This window comes from Macaca nemestrina, chromosome 14, assembly GCF_043159975.1.
Source record: "Macaca nemestrina isolate mMacNem1 chromosome 14, mMacNem.hap1, whole genome shotgun sequence".
Lineage (NCBI taxonomy): Eukaryota > Metazoa > Chordata > Mammalia > Primates > Cercopithecidae > Macaca > Macaca nemestrina.
The window spans coordinates 114,485,867-114,503,146 of record NC_092138.1 but is presented as its reverse complement, the minus strand read 5'-3'; the positions used below and the strand labels follow the sequence as shown (position 1 = coordinate 114,503,146).

Sequence of the window (17,280 nt, the reverse complement as noted above, 5' to 3'; positions counted from 1 at the left end):
AACACAGGCATGCACCACTATACCCAGCTAATTTTTTTGTATTTTTAATAGAGACAGGGATTTCGCCATGTTACCCGGGCTACACTCGAACTCCTGAGCTCAATTGATCTGCCCGCCTCGGCCTCCCAAAGTGCTGGGATTATAGGCATGAACCACTGCACCCAGCCAGTGTTATGTATTTACTCTTGTCTTCTGATTTTAAAATAAGTTAGAATGAAAATTTTAAAGGTGACCACTGTCTTTAGGAATTTTTTTTTTAACGTAGAATGAAAATTTTTTTCTGGAACCCTAAAAGTGTCGTGGGTCCTGGAGGCTGTGCCTCCTGTGCCTTCTGGGAGTCAGTCTGCTCCCTCCAGTGCTCAGAGAGGTGCATTTGGGATCACTCGCCGCAGCACGGTTTGGGAGCGCCAGAACTGGGAAAAGCCCAGCAGTGCAGGGATAATCAGGGCGTCTGTGATGGAGTTCTTTGAGGTGTTACAAAGCCAACTAGTTGTGTCTGTATTAGGGTGGAGAGATGTTGAAAGATAAATCCATAGGTTAAAATAAACCCCGACCCTGAGCTCACTTTATCGTTATTCGATCCGAGGGGTCGATCTGGAGCATCCCGGGCAGAAGATTCCCGAAGGTTTCTGCATCCGGGATCTGCTTCTCCTCCATTGTCTTCAGGACGGTCTCCAGGCTGCCCGGGCTCTGGCGGAGGGACTTCCGCAGATACATGGCTTCTGTGCTCTGCACGGAGAGAGGACAGCTCTGTGCATTACCTTAAGTAAATGGAAACTAGGCCCCAGCATGGGCAGAGGGCGACCAGGGACCGAGAAATCCAGGAGGAGACCAGGGAGATCCAGGTGTGGCCACTGCCTACAAGAATGCCCAGAGACCCCAGGGGCCCCGAGCTCTTCCATAAGAAGAAATGGAGTTTCGGAGAAGCCAGAGGGTTGTCTCCCAGGGTAGAGTCCTGCCAAGAAGCCCCCTGATCTAGACCCAGCCAGTAAGACAGCATGCCCATTTCACAGAATGTGAGCGTGTCCAGGGTCACGCTCCAGGATGTCACACAGCCTCCATAGTGGGAAGGCTCTCATTTCCCTGGGAGTCTTCCAAAGGAAGGGAGTGGCAAGGTGCTTCTCAGAGGTGGAGTCTGGGGGTCTGGGAGAGCATGAGGGACCTGGGCCCAGTCAGGTGTCTGTCCTTTCTGGGGACCTCGGTGCCTGCAGGTGGCGCTGCGGAGAAGGGGAGCTTCCTTGTTTGGGGCATGGCAGGCCTTCCCCACTTTCTCTTCTGCATATAGAGGGTAGGAAGCAACAGGCTGGACTTCCCTGCCTCCCTGCAGCCAGAGTGACCTCGGAGTGCTCACGGGGCCAGTGGGGCCCTCTGCCTCCCCTCCTTCCTGCCCACAGGCTGTGGCCATGGTGCAGGGGCCCCAGCAGGGATGAGAGAAAGAGCTACGTGCTAAGGATGTGCAGGAGGAGAGAAGGCGCCTCCACACCAGCCTGGGGCTTGTGCATGAGGCAGCCGGGTGTGTTCAGGCCCACGCTGGGTTTCTGTTGCTTGCAACTCCGTGCAGCCTTCATGCTCAACAAGGGCACCTGAATTTGGCTTTTTTTCCATTAAGAGTCAGTGACACCACCTGGAGGGCTGCTGTGAGGGTCGCGTGGGATGGTCTGAATATTACCACTGCTGTCATCCTGCTAGAGCCCAGCAGGTGCTGCATGCTGGGGGGTTCTGAGGAGGGCAGGCCCCCCACAGGTGGAGGAGGGGGCTCTGTGCAGCCTGCAGAGAGTCAGGGGAAGGGATGCGGAGGGGAGGCAGGGTGAGGCCAAGCCTTCGCCCCAGGCCTGGGTGCATGGAGAGCAGCATGTGGGGTGTGGGGGAGGGAGGGCAGCTCACATCCATGAAGGAGCAGCTGGTCATGTCCAGAATGATGCAGCCCAGGGACCAGATGTCTGATTTCTGGCTGAAGGAGAAGTTGAGGGCTTCAGGGGCCATCCAGGACTTATGAAAGGGGTCTGTTGGTAAGAGCAAGGTGGGATCCCTGAGTCCTTCGCTCCCTGGGGGCACGGGCTTGACAAGAGTCATCCTGCCTAGCATTGTATCCCCCTGTGGTGGCCCCTCACAGGCAGCTTGAAACACAACACGAGCCCTGCAGCTCCTCTTCTCAGAAGAGGTGGAGAATATTAACTGTGGGGAGGAAGAAGCCCCAGTCAGCAGGAGCTTTGTGTTGATCTGGAGCCACTGAAGCTGTCCATCTTGGCGGGTGCCCACCAGGTTGGCCCGTATGGGTGGTATGTCTGTGTGCCAAAGATGGCTGTAGAAGGAGACAGAAGAGGCACGTGCCAAGAAACTGTGCACCCCTCTAAACTTCTTGCCCCTTCTGAATGTCAGGACCTTGGGGACAAAGTTACAGTTGCTCTGCCCTACTTTCTAAACTGGAACCCCAGACAGGGAGGCAAAAGAGCAGACTCCTCTGAGTCCATCAGTCCCTGGTTGGCCTCAGGCAGCCCCTCCTTCTCTGGACCTCCATTCCCCAGCCCAACAGTAAAGAGCTGGACACCAAGGACGCGTGCCATCTACACCTCCAATAGAAACAACCATCTGCCTGTCTGTTCACCCATCCATCCACACACACCCCATCCATCCATCCATCCACCCACCCACCCATCCACTCACCCACCTACCCACTCATTCACTCACTCACCCACCCATCCATCCATCTACACACCCACCCATCTACCCACACACCCACCCATCCATCCATTCATCCATACACCCACCCACCCACCCACCCACACATCCATCCACACACACCCCATCCATCCATCCATCCATCCATCCACCCACCCATCCACTCACCCACCTACCCACTCATTCACTCACTCACCCACCCATCCATCCATCCACACACCCACCCATCTACCCACACACCCACCCATCCATCCATTCATCCATACACCCACCCACCCACCCACCCACACATCCATCCACACACACCCCATCCATCCATCCATCCATCCATCCACCCACCCATCCACTCACCCACCTACCCACTCATTCACTCACTCACCCACCCATCCATCCATCCACACACCCACCCATCTACCCACACACCCACCCATCCATCCATTCATCCATACACCCACCCACCCACACATCCATCCACACACGCACCCACCCATCCATCCATCTACCCACCCAACCATCCGTCCACAACCCATGCACTCACCCATCCGCCCACACACCCACCGCTCCAACCACACACCCATCCACCCATCCATCCATCTACTCACTTACCCATCGATCGATCCATCCATCCACTGACTCACCCACCCACCTGCCCACCCACCCATCCACTTACCCACCCTCCCATCCATCCATCCATCCACTCATCCACTCATCCATCCACTCACCCACCCACCCACTCATTCACTCACTCTCACTCATCCACCCACCCATCCATCCACACACCCACCAATCCATCCATATACCTACCCACCCACCCACACATCCATCCACACACGCACCCACCCACCCATCCATCTACTCACCTACCCAACCGTCCACAACCCATGCATTCACCCATCTGCCCATACACCCACCTATGCAACCACACACCCATCCACCCATCCATCCATCTACTCACCTACCCACCCATCCACTCACCCACCCATCTATCCATCCATCCATCCACTCACCCACCTACCTACCCTCCTATCCATCCTTCCATCCATCCATCCATCCACCCACCCACCCACCCACCTATTCATCCATCCATCCACCCACTTATCCATCCATCCACTCACTCACCCCACCCATCCACCCATCCATCCATCCACTCACCCACCATCCACTTACCCACCCACCTATCCATCCATCCATCCATCCACTCACCCACCATCCATCCATCCATCCATCCATCCACTCACCCACCCACGCATCCATCCATCCATCCACTCACCTACCATCCATCCACTCACCCACCCACGCATCCATCCATCCATCCATCCACTCACCCACCATCCATCCACTCACCCACCCACCTAACCACACACCCACCCATCTATGCACCCATCTACTCGTTCATCTTTTGTCTACCAAGGACAGAGTGCAACCAGCCACTGCCACCCTGGGACTCTGGACTCCGGACTCCTCCTCTGTGGTTACTCTCTCTAGCCTCCTTTCTCTGGCCATCTTTTCGAAGGAACGAGAACTCGTCTCCCCTTGCCACCCACCCCAGTCATCTCCTGGGTTGTTTTAGGACTCAGTGATCTACACGCAGTCAGTGCGTGGCACCCACAGACCCTCCGTCCTGGGCATTTTCGTTTCCTTCCTTCCGAAGCTTTCTTTTCCCTCCCTGAGAAGCAACATTTTCTGGGGTATCACAAACAACCACGACTTTGTTTCTCTCAAATGCTGGGTGTCTTTGGGGCCCTGCCTCTGCCCTGGTGGTGGCACGCCTGCTCAGTTACAACCCAAAGGAGGTCTCTTTGAGGTCCACACAAGGCTAGGGCTTTGTGGGGACCTTCTGAGCAAACAGCTGTTTGATGTTGCCTCACTCCAGCACCCAGAGTGGCCACCACCGTCTGGATCCTAGGCGCCAACCCCCTCTCCCACGACTTAGGGGAGCCCCTGCCACCTTCCTCCGCACGGATATTCCATTTGGCTTTGTTCGTCATTAGCACGTTGGAGCTCAGGTCCTGCAGTTTGCAGTGGTCACTGCTGACGAGGATGATGTTGGAGGGTTTGAGATTCCTGAAACCAAGAGGGGGGTTCGCCTCTGGGTGGCAAGGGGCCACCTGGGCAGCCACCACCCCCGACTCCAGGTGGGACTAACGTGCGTGCTGAGCCTGACTCTCTGCTCCCTGCCCCACCCGGTTCCGAGGCAGCAGCCCACACCCTCCTCCCCTCCACAAAATGCCCCATCTCAGCCTACTTTTTAAGCAGTTGTTTCTATGTACAGAAATGTACTCAATTATTTTAAACCGGGGGAAGAATCTCCAACCACAAGTAGGAACACCCCCAACACCCGGAAAGGTCCCTGGGTTGACATGTTCACCTCCTTAGATAGCCCAGCGATGCATTTGACTGGGTATTGATTTTTGGCCATTGTGCGATGTCTAGTGACATGACACTGAATGTGGAATGTGAAGCATTCCCTTTGTACACATGGTCTGCGTGGTGTGTGTGTATGTGTGTGTGTGTATCTGTGTGTTTTAAGTCAGGGTTGCCCAGGCTGAAGTGCGGTGGCACGATCATAGCTCACTGAAGCCTCAAGCTCCTGGCTTCAAGCAATCCTCCCACCTCAGCCTCCATGTTGCGGGGACCACGGGCATGTGCCACCATGCCCAGCCACATGGTTTCCCTCTTCCTCTTTAAATAAGATATTGGTGTTCAGAATTGGAGCCATCTCCCAGCCCCTTCAGACCGTGGATTCTCCAGCCTGATGCTGTGCCGCTGGGTGGTCAAAGGCTCAGCAGGGCCCACTCAGCCCACACCGGCGCCACGGCAGGCAGCCTGGTCTCTCTTCCTGGCAGGGCTGTTGCCTCCTTCCTTTCCATGAACTCTAGAGCAGCCCGCCTGGCTAGCGCACACCCCATGCAGCTGTGCATGCGCACATGGCTTGAGACCACTTGGAAGAGCCTCTTTTGAGCCCGGGAGGAGGTCTGGAAGGTCCCCATCCTATCCTGGCTGCACTGGCCCAGTGCGCCTTTCTCCCCAGATCCCGCCCACGGGCACTGGCACCCGAGTGGCCTCAGTGCCTTTTCTCCTGAAGCAGCCCACCAGTCCAGGGAGGTCAGGGGCCCCACTCACCTGTGGATGATGTCCAAATGGTGCAGGTATTCCAGCGCGTCCAGCACCTGGCCCAGCACATTCTGCATCCACTGGGGGAGAAGCAGGGGGTGCCAGGATGGGAGGGGCGCCCTGCGCTGCTTTCGGGGGGTGACACTCAGAGCAGCCAGCAGGATGGTGGTGTTTTCTCTCCCTGCATCTTGAGACAGGCCTGAAGCCAGCCAAGCGCTCAGGGTGGAGGAGGCTTCAGTGTGGTGGCTCTCCAGATGGTAAAGCCGCGGCGGCAGCCAGAAGGACTCAGAGTTTCCAGACTCCACACTGCTGTCTCTATACCAGAGACCCCGGGTGCTGCAGGGCCCCATCCCTGCACCCCACCCTGCGGCCCGCACTGCCCCACACTTGCTGGGAGCTGAAGGCAGATCGGCCTTGCGGGTATGGGAGGGGTGGAAGCCTTCAGTGCCTACACGAGCTCGCTCCTCTAAGTCAATCTAATGAAAAGAACCCTGAGAGAGAATGCTGGGAGTGTTCGGCGTCAGAGACAAGCTCCACCGAGTACCCAGGGCGGTGGTTCTGAAGCTGGGCTCCTAGGGTCCCTGGATTCAGGGCCACCCTGGGGTGTCAGAGAGGGGCTGAAGGGGCAGGACGTGGGCATCCTCCCACTCTCCCCAGTTAGAGTAGGTCTGCTGCACTTACTGGGTTTCTGGGAACATTTCGTGTTTTAAGGGCTTCACTCAAAGTCTGAAACCCACTTCGGGCCTGCCTCTGAGGCCCACAGTAAGAGAAGAGCTGTGTGCCCCGAAGAGCCCCTCAGGGGCACATGGTCCCACCAAACACCGTTCTCAGGGTAAAAGCAGGCAGCATTCTTCTGGGGGAGATGAAAGATCTAAATGCGAAGGCAAAAACGACCAAACTTCCAGAACCGAGGAGAGTATCTTCATGACCTTGGAGCACAAAAGGCTTCCTAAACTCCAAAGGCACTAACCATAAGAGATAGCATTGGGAAAGCGAACTTCATTACAGTTAGGACTTTCTGTCATCAAAAGACATCATTAAGAAAGTGAACTGGTTGGGCGCGGTGGCTCACGCCTGTAATCCCAGCACTTTGGGAGGCTGAGGCGGGCGGATCACTTGAGGTAAGGAGTTCAAGACCAGCCTGGGCAACATAGCAAAACCTTGTCTCTACTAATAATACAAAAATTAGCTGGGTGTGATGGTGGGCACCTTTAGTCCCAGGTACTTGGGAGGCTGAGGCAGGAGAATCACTTGAACCGGGAGGCGAAGGTTGCAGTGAGCCGAGATCGTGCATTGTACTCCAGCCTGGGCGACAGAGTGAGACTCCATCTCAACAACGACAACAACAAGACTGACACAGTGAAGCGCTGGCCGCCATGTGGACCGGGAATGCTCACAGCTTGTGAGAGTAAACATGGGGCCAACCAAACCACGTTGGAAATCTGTTTGGAGCATCTACCAAAGCTACACACACACCTACTCTACGACCCAATAATTCCACTCCTAGGTATTCATCCCAGAAAAGTGAGTGCCTTCCAGCAATGCTCATAGCAGCCTTATTCACAATGGCCCCAAACTGGAAGCAGCCCACTTGCTTATCCACACAAGACTAGGGAAACAGCCTGCAGCGAGGCCAGGTGCTTATCCACACAAGACTAGGGAACCAGACTGCCGGGCAGCCAGGCAGCAGAGTGGCAGCAAGCAATGAGCACAGATGATTTGCGGGTGCATGCAGCAGCTGAGGGAAGGAGAGCAGACAGGAGCGCGCGGCATGCCGGAGGAGTCCATTTACGTGAACTTCAGGGACCGACCGGCAGAACAATCTGGAATCATGGTCACCGACTGGGAACCTTCTGTGGTTAGGAACGCCTTCTGCCTTGATCTGGGTAGAAGTTGTATGAGTGCATCAAACTGTGCACTTAAGATCTGCACGCGTCCTAGGGTGCAATGCCTCGAGGCATACATTTAAGAAAAAAACAAGGCTGGACTCCATGGTGCCTGCCTTCCCGCTGTCACTTTGCCCCGAGCTGCAGGGCCTGTGTCACAGGTCTAGGTGGCCCCCAGGCCTGGTGCCCAGAGGATCTTACCTTAGAGTCAATGATTTCCTTTGCCTTCCTCTTATCCTCAATGACCTCCTGGAAGCTGAGCTTGTTGAACTCCATCACCAGGCAGAGGTACAGAGAAGAGATCTGCTGGGACAGGAGGCCCTTATCCAGGCGATGCCCAGGCCCCCATGCTTCTACAGGCTCGCCTGCTCCAGGGCCTCCCTGCACTCAGCTGCCATCCGCAGTGGTCGTGGGAGCACTGCCCACTGGAGGGGGCTACAAGCCCCTCCTGCCCCACCTTCAGTTTCCTCTCTCCTCTCCCCATTCCCAGGCCCCACCCCCACTCCACACTCCATCCACACCAAGCTACTTGGACTTTCCCGAAAGCTGCACTTGTCCCCTGGCCACTGCACACCCAGACCCCTCTGCCTGGACCACTACCTACCCCCTTCATGGGGATAACTACTCACCCTTTAGGGCTCAGCTCAGATCCATTTCCTCTGAGGAGCCTGCTCTGGCCAGAGCCCCAGCAGACCGGGTCAGGGCCCCCAGTTCTGTGCTCCCTCCCATAGGGAAATGTCCTCTTGGCTTCTCTGCACCCTCCTTGAGAGCATTAGTGGGTGCTCAGAAAAATCTCTGGGAGTGCATGCCGTGAGGTCCCCTCCCCGAGACCCAGCTGGAGCAGAAGGAGCATGTAAGGGGCCTTTCCTGCTCAGACCCGGGATTGTTGGCCCCAGGTGGGAACGCCAGTGTGGACGTCTCATGCAGGCTGGCGCCCGGCATAAGGCTTCTCGGCCTCTCTTTACCTCCAGCACCCCTTGTGCCTTCTCAGCCTCCCGCTGTCTGCCTCAGACACATTGGAAGTGACTGGAAAGCTCCAGGCTCCTTGTAAAGACAAGAAGTCATCCAGCCTACAGGACCCGGCTGCCGGACCTGAGTCTCCGTCCCCAGTCAGCTGTTTACTAGCTTTGTGGCCTTGGAGAGCTCCTGAACCAGAGCCCTAGGCCCCATCCGGAGCACAGGGACCGTGCTTCCTGCCCTGCAGCCCTCCTGGCACGTGATGACGGATGTGGTGCTGGTCAGTAAGCTGCACAGGGGCTGCAGGAGGAAGGGGCGCACAGGCCCAGGACAGCACTTGTGTCGGGTGGCTGTGGAGACGGGGGTCAACTAGCTCCTTCCATGAAAGTAGAAACTCTGTCATCAGAGGCACAGGCTCACCAGGACAAGCTCGGTGGCTGTGTGCAGAGCCCGGGAATCAGGCCCACCTCGCCTGGCCCTCTGACTTGGTCACGTACTAGCTGGCTAAACTGGAGCAACTTGTTTCTGTTAGCCTCTGTCTCTTCTTCTGTCAAATGGGTTGAGAACCCCTCCTGGCCAGGCGTGGTGGCTCAAGCCTGTAATCCCAGCACTTTGGGAGGCTGAGGCAGGTGGATCACTTAAGGTCAGGAGTTCGACACTAGCCTGGCCAATATGGTGAAACCCCGTCTCTACTAAAAATATAAAAATTAGCTGGGCGTCATGGCACGCGCCTGTAATCCCAGCTACTTGGGAGGCTGAGGCAAGAGAATCGCTTGAACCCGGGAGGCAGAGGTTGCAGTGAGCCAAGATCATGCCATTGCACTCCAGCCCGGGGGACAAGAGCGAGACTTTGTCTCAAAAAAAAAAAAAAAAAAACCCTCCTAATGAGGTTGTTGGGGCTCCTACAAGACCATGCACGGAAAGCCCCCAGCATGGTACCTGGCCCCGGTGAGTGTCAGGTCAGGTATGGCCACATTTAGAGTCACTGCCATTGCCACACAAGCTATTCTGACGGAGGGGGGTGGGCGTGCTCTGGGCTCACTCGGCTTGGTCCCACAGCCCACCACGCGGCGGCTGAACCCGTAGACGTCAGCTCTGACCCACCTCCCCATTCCACGTGATGAACAGCTCCCGGTACACGGAGATGTGGGCGTGCCGCAGCTTCAGCAGTGGCATCAGCTGCCAGGATGAGAGCAGAGGAAACGGAGAAGTCAGCGCCTCTTCACGCCTTTCTCAGCTCGGGCTTCTCTGTCACACATCCCAAGAAACATGCAAGCCTCGGGCTCTGAGCCGGGCCGGAGAGCGGGCTCAGGGAGGCTGCACGGTGGTTAGGAGCCAGGCAGTCCGATGTGAGTCCTGTCTCCAGCATGTGCTGGCTGTGCTGGGTGACTGGGCCTCATATTGTCATCTGAAAATGGGGGTCCCAGTGGAATCTGCCTCACAGGGATGCCACGGGGACTGAGTGAGCTGTGGCAGGCAGTGCCAGGAAGGTGGGGATCAGCCACAGCCAGGGCTGGCCGGAGGAGGTGGTGCAGCCACCGGGAGGTGGGCCCATGGAGAGGTCCCAGTGCCCCCTGCCCTGGCGGAAAGTGCTTTGAAACATGCCCAAACAGGAGCAGACAGGTCTGCCTTAGAGACATGGAGCCAGACAGACAACTGCTTGTGGTGGAAGGTTGGGTGTGAAAGGAGCTGGCCTAGTGGGCCGTGGAATTGAATCAGCAACGGGAAAAGCCATGGCGGCGTGGGGCTCTGGGTGGGCCCCCATGCTCTTTCTTCCCATTTGTTACCGAGTAGCCTGGGCCCACCACTGTGCTTCAGTCACACTATACACCGAATAATGTTTGCTGGCCAAGCTGCAGAGCCAGCAATTCCAGAAGACAAACAAGTGACCATGAGATAGGAAGGGACACCTTCAAGCTCGTGGGAAATTCAAGAAACACAAAAAAAGGCTACTCAGAGGCTTTGCCAATCAAACCGAAGTGTAGCTGTTATCGCTATTATTGTAAATGACTATGTTACTGCTGGGCAGCTCTGAATGGTAGAATGAAGGATAATTTACATTTGCTTTGTTAAACAATTCTGGTATGGGCGTGGTGGTACATGCCTGTACCCCAGCACTTTGGAGGCCGAGGTGGGAGGATTGCTTGAGCCCAGAAGTTCAAAATTAGCCTGGGCAAAATGGTGAGACTCCATTGTTATTAAAGAAAAAAAAAAGGTAAAAGCAAAAGAAAACCCAATTCTGTATTTAAAAAATTTTCTTCTGTAATTAATAATTTTATATTGAAGAAAAAATATTTAAAAAACAGTTATTGGTAGATTAACCTAGGGACCTGGCCAATTTTTTTTTTTTTTTTTTTGAGGCGGAGTCTCGCTTTGTCGCCTAGGCTGTAGTGCAGTGGCGTGATCTCGGCTCACTGCAAGCTCCGCCTCCGGGGTTCACGCCATTCTCCTGCCTCAGTCTCCCGAGTAGCTGGGACTACAGGCGCCCACCACCACGCCCGGCTAATTTTTTGTATTTTTAGTAGAGACGGGGTTTCACCGTGTTAGCCAGGATGGCCTCGATGTGCTGACCTCGTGATCCACCCGCCTCGGCCTCCCAAAGTGCTGGGATTACAGGCGTGAGCCACCGCGCCCAGCTGCCAATATTTATTTATTTTTGAGATGAAGTTTTGCTCTATTGCCCAGGGTGGAATATAATGCTGTGATCTCGGCTCATTGCAACCTCCGCCTCCCAGGTTCAAGCGATTCTCCCGCCTCAACCTCCCGAAGTAGCTGGGATTACAGGCACTCACCACCATGCCCAGCTAATTTTTTTATATTTTTAGTTGAGATGGGATTTCCCCATGTTGGCTAGGCTGGTCTTGAACTCCTGACCTCAGGTGATCCACCCGCCTCGGCCTCCCAAAGTGCTGGGATTACAAGCGTGAGCCACTGTGTGCAGCCCAATATTTAAACTTTATGTTCTCTGGGAATATATGTTCTAAGTTGTTGGCACCTGCATTTAGCAGTGAGTGTTTGGGGCATGGCCTCCCTTCATGACCTGGGGCTGCTGGCTTCACAGCTGAGGCAAAACTGGTGCTGATGCTCTATCCCTCCCTCCAGCCTTCCCTTTACCCAGGCACTCAACAAGAAGGTACAGAACACAGTCCGTGTATGCTCCATTGAGCTCTTCCAGAGGGGAAACCACCCTGAGAGTTACCTCCTCCAGGGCCTGACTGGCTTGATGGTCATCCATGCATTCCACCTGCAAGGGCACAAGAGCATGAGCTTAATAAACATGTAGCAAATCATCTCCATTATCACCACCATCACCACCACCACCATGACCATTACCATCATCACCACAACCACCACCTCCACCACAACCATCACCATCATTACCACAACCACAACCATCACCACCATCACTGTCACCATCACCACCATCATCACCATCATTACCATCATCACTATCACTGCCATCACCATCATCACACCACCACCACTACCATTACCACCATCACTCCATCACCACCACCATCACTGTCATCACCATCATTAACATCATCATTACCACCACCATCACCATCACCATCACTGCCATCATCACCATCATTACTATCATCATCACCATCACCACCATCATTACCATCACATCATCACCATCACCACCATCATCACCATCATTACCATCATTACCATCACCGCCATCGCCATCATTACACCACCACCACCCCCATTACCATCATCACTCCATCACCACCACCATCACCACTATCATCACCATCATTAACATCATCATTACAATTACCACCATCACCATCACCACCATCATCACCATCATCATACCACCACCACCATTACCATCATCACTCCATCATCACCACCATCACCATCACCACTATCACCATTATTACTATCATCACCGCCATCCCCACCATCATTACCATCATCCCCATCACCATCATCACACCACCATCATTACCACCATCACTCCATCACCACCACCATCACCATCATTACCACCATCATCACCACCATCACCATGACTGCCATCATCACCATCACCATCACCACTGTCATCACCATCATCACCATCATCATTCCCATCACCATTACCATCACTCCATCACCTCCACTGTCACCATTGCCACTATCATCACCATCATAACCATCATCATTACCACCATCATCACTGCCATCACCATCACCACCATCATCACCATCATCACCATCACACCACCACCATTACCACCATCACTCCGTCACCACCACCATCACCATAATTAACATCATCATTACCACCATCATCACCACCATCACCATCACTGCCATCATCACCATCATTACCATCATCATCACCATCACCACCATCATCATCACCATCACCATCATCATCATCACACCACCACCATTACCACCATCACTCCATCACCACCACCATCACCATCACCACTATCATCACATTCATAACCATCATTACCAAAATCACCATCACCACCATCATCAGCATCATCACACAATCATCACCATCATCAAAATCATTACCATCATCACCACCTTCACCATCATCACACCATCACCACCACCACTGTCATTACCACCATCACATCATCAACACCACCATCATCATCACCACTATTATCCCCATCATCATTGCCATCACCAACATCATTACCATCACTATCACACCACCACCACCATCACCATTACACCATCACCATCATCACACCATCAACACCATCGTCACCATCACCACTATCATCACCATCATTACCATCATCACCACCATCATCACCATCATTACCACCATCACCATCAGACCACCACCACCACCACCACCACCATCACACCATCACACCATCACCACCACCATCACTATCATCACATCACCATGACCATCATCAGCACCACCATCACCATCATCGCACCATCACCATCACACCACCACCACCACCACCACCATCACACCATCACACCATCACCACCACCATCACCATCATCACATCACCACGACCATCACCAGCACCACCATCACCATCATCACACCATCACCATTATCATCACCATCTAGCTGCCACCACCATCACCACCACTACCACCATCATTGCCACCTCCATCATCACCACCATCATCATTATTTAGCAGGAGTGACAGGCTCCCACCATTCCTGCCCCCACCATATGGCACAAACGGAAGATATTCCTAAGGCAGAGATCTAAAAATACTTAGAGCAATGAGAACATCTCTGCTCCTGTTGCAAAGATAAGTTTAGGACAGCATAATATAAATTCCAAGAAATCAGTAAAGGATCCATTTTCAGACCATCTTTAAACAGGAACATCTTGTTCTGGTTGGGAAAGCATCAATTGCACCACTTCATTCCTTACCCACATGGGGAAGGTTGTCTCTATGCATGGAATGTGCAGTGCTCTTCTCTTTCCTGCGCCTTCTCCGGGTGGAGGTGGGGGGGCATGGAAAGGGAAGGGAACCCGGTGGCAAGGGAAGCACACAGCTTTAAGTCTGCAGCACGCTTGGTGGCACAGGCCCTAGGTGTATACTACCACTGGCTCTAATACCAGATCTTCACCCAGAATGTTGCTCAAAAGACTTATGAATGAAGTACTCTTATAATGGGGTGATTGCAGACCATCATGTAAAGTTAGTGAATTGTTCCCAGATCTATGGAGAGACCTGAGATGTCAGTGGCACTGTCCCGTGGAATCCAGGGCAAAGACACTGTGTGAGCCTTCCTGTCTTCCTTTCCTCCTGTCCCAGGGGGCATATGAGGAGGTGAAGTTGGCCAAAACATATAGAAAGGCTTGAAAATGCTGCATCGTGGCTGGGCACAGTGGCTCACGCCTGTAATCCCAGCACTTTGGGAGGCCGAGGCGGGCAGATCACCTGAGGTCGGGAGTTTGAGACCAGACTGACCAACGTGGAGAAACCTTGTCTCTACTAAAAATACAAAATTAGCCAGGTGTGGTGGCACATGCCTGTAATCTCAGCTACTCAGGAGGCTGAGGCAGGAGAATCACTTGAACCTGGGAGAAGGAGGTTGCAGTGCGCCAAGATCACGCGATTGCACTCCAGCCTGGGCAACAAAAGCGAGACTCCGTCTTAAAAAAAAAAAAAAAAAAAAAAAAGGCTGGCTGTGGTGGCTCACTCCTGTAAGCCCAGCACTTTGGGAGGCCAAGGTGGGCGGATCATCTGAGGTCGGGAGTTCGAGACCAGCCTGAGCATCCTCTCCATGCTAGTGGAGAAACCCCGTCTACTAAAAATACAAAATTAGACAGCTGTGGTGGCACATGCCTGTAATCCCAGCCACTCAGGAAGGCTGAGGCAGGAGAATCACTTGAATCCGGGAGGCAGAGGTTACAGTGAACCGAGATCACACCACTGCACTCCAGCCTAGGCAACAAGAGCAAAACTCCATCTCAAAAAAAAAAAAAAAAAAAAAAAAAAGTTACATTGTATGACCCAGAAATCTCACTCCTAGGAATTTTTCCTAAGGAAATCATGGATGCTAAAACAAAAAACAAAAAACAAAAACCAAAAAACCCATAATGCTATAAGCATCTTTATCAGAGCTGTTTACCCAAAGTGAAAAATTGAGAACAAGCTCAATGCTCAGCCTGTGTGATAGGGATGGCTTGGGTCAGCTACAGCACATCAAGCAAGACAGGAGGCCACACAGCTGCCAGAGCCAGGAGAGGAGGAGGCTGTGGGAATGCTTGCAATATAAAAAGCATGCTATCAACTTTAACAATACCATTCTCCCCCCAAAAATTTACAAAGTCTTAGGAAAAAAGACTGGAAGAACCCATAAACTCCTACCTACACTCTCCTTCCCCAATTTTTATTTAGAAATAATTGGCTGATATTTTTATTTTTAATTTAATTAATTAATTTAGACAGAGTCTGGCTCTGTCACCCAGGCTAGAGTGCAGTGACGCAATCTTGACTCACTGCAATCTCCGCCTCCCGGGTTCAAGTGATTCTTCAACGTCAGCCTCCCAAGTAGCCGGGATTACAGGCACTCATCACCATGCTCGGCTAATTTTTGTATTTTTAGTAGAGATGGGGTTTCACCATGTTGGCCAGGCTGCTCTCGAACTTCTGACCTCAAGGGATCCACCTGCCTCAGCCTCCCAAAGTGCTGGGATTACAGGGATGAGCCACCATGCCTAGTCATGGCTGACATTGTTAAAAGCTCCTCAGGCTGGGTGCGGTGGCTCACGCCTGTAATTCCAGCACTTAGGAGGCCGAGGCAGGCGGATTGCCTGAGCTCAGGAGTTTGAGACCAGCCTGGGCAACACAGTGAAACCCTGTCTCTGCTAAAATACAATTAGCCAGGCGTGGCAGCGTGTGCCTGTGGTCCCAGCTACTCGGGAGGCCGAGGCGGGAGAATTGCTTGAACCCGGGAGGCAGAGGTTGCAGTGAGCTGAGATTGCACCACTGCGCTCCAGCCTGGGCGACAGAGCAAGACTCTATCTCCGAAAAAAAAACACACACACACACACAAAGCTCCTTAATTGCTCAGAGAGCAGTCAGCCACTCTGCCTCAGTGGCTTGTGAGACAAGGGGGCCAACCCCACAGCCAGCCAGCAAGGGAGCAGGGCAGGGGCAAGGACTCCAGGCCCAACCATTCAGGGTGAGGCTGCGGAGCTGCACAGACTGAGGCCTGGCCCAGTAGCGGCTTCTGACAAGGCTCCTCCTGCTGCGCGGCCAGCCCTAAACCTGCTGGGTCCCTGCCACCACCACAGAGAGGAGGGCGTGCCAGGGACTCTTGCAGCAGCTCTCTCACCCTAGTCCCTCTGTTGATCTGGACCTCCCTGTCTCGGACACACAAAGGGCTGTCCTGCAGGCCTACACCTCCCTATGCCCTGCTAGCCCTGGTGAGGAGTGCGGTGGAAGGGCTCAGGGCCTGGTGTGTGACCTTAGCTCTGTGTGACCTTGAGCCAGTCCCCATCCTCTCTGGGCTTGGCTCCCTTTTGGTAAAACTGGTGACCCAGCACTGGGTAGCTCGGTGTCCCCCAATGAGGTGGCCTGAATTCAAATCCTCTGGGAAATTGTGTGACCTTGGCTAGTCTGGCGCTGCCTTGAGCCTCACTGTCTTTGGCTACAAACAGGGTCATTGTTTCTGCTTTACAGGGTTGATGGGAGATGAAGTGAGTCGGTGCCTGGCATACAGCACGTGATGTGTAAATGGTAGGAGGTGGTGGTGATGGAGTAAAAATTAGCATTGCTTCCCCATCAAGGTGACAGAGCTTCACGCACCCCCACGTCTACCCCAACCAGATTTGTCTCTGGGAGTGCTGGCAGCGAGGAATCTAGCTGCCGCATCGGGAAGCTTCTCCAACATGGGAAGAGCTTGTGTTGGGGAAAATCACAGCCACAGAACCACCTGGCGTGGGATGTACAGGCTTGGCCTCTTACCTGCTTTATCACACGCTTGACTTTGGTTTCCATTTCCTCCACCACCAGGTTCACCCCCAAGGCCCCAGGATTCAGCTGGTACAAAACCTACCAGCAAGGAAGAGAAAAGCTTTCAGGAAATGCACACAACTTATCCCTTTCCAGAAGCCCAGCTCCAGCTCCTTTTCCGGTCCCGGTAACTCCCCTGTCAGGCTGGCAGAGCAAGTGGCTCCACCCCATCTTGCAA

At 53.7% G+C, this 17,280-nt stretch overlaps 1 protein-coding gene across 3 annotated transcripts in view; it reads right to left on the bottom strand.

Annotated features, from left to right (window-relative positions):
- Positions 1–17,280, bottom strand: part of LOC105471864 (serine/threonine kinase like domain containing 1) — a 30,036-nt gene that overhangs the window by 10,185 nt on the left and 2,571 nt on the right. For 2 of the 3 annotated variants that reach the window (XM_011724647.3, XM_071078553.1), the window contains exons 2-9: positions 17,055–17,141; positions 11,836–11,880; positions 9,741–9,815; positions 7,881–7,982; positions 5,803–5,873; positions 4,628–4,743; positions 1,885–2,003; positions 566–729 (exon numbers count right to left, since the gene is read on the bottom strand). In XM_011724647.3, the coding sequence (XP_011722949.2) occupies positions 566–729; positions 1,885–2,003; positions 4,628–4,743; positions 5,803–5,873; positions 7,881–7,982; positions 9,741–9,815; positions 11,836–11,880; positions 17,055–17,141 (779 nt within the window). The remainder of the gene's footprint in view (positions 1–565; positions 730–1,884; positions 2,004–4,627; positions 4,744–5,802; positions 5,874–7,880; positions 7,983–9,740; positions 9,816–11,835; positions 11,881–17,054; positions 17,142–17,280) is intronic. The other variant, XM_071078554.1, reaches the window with a different exon arrangement.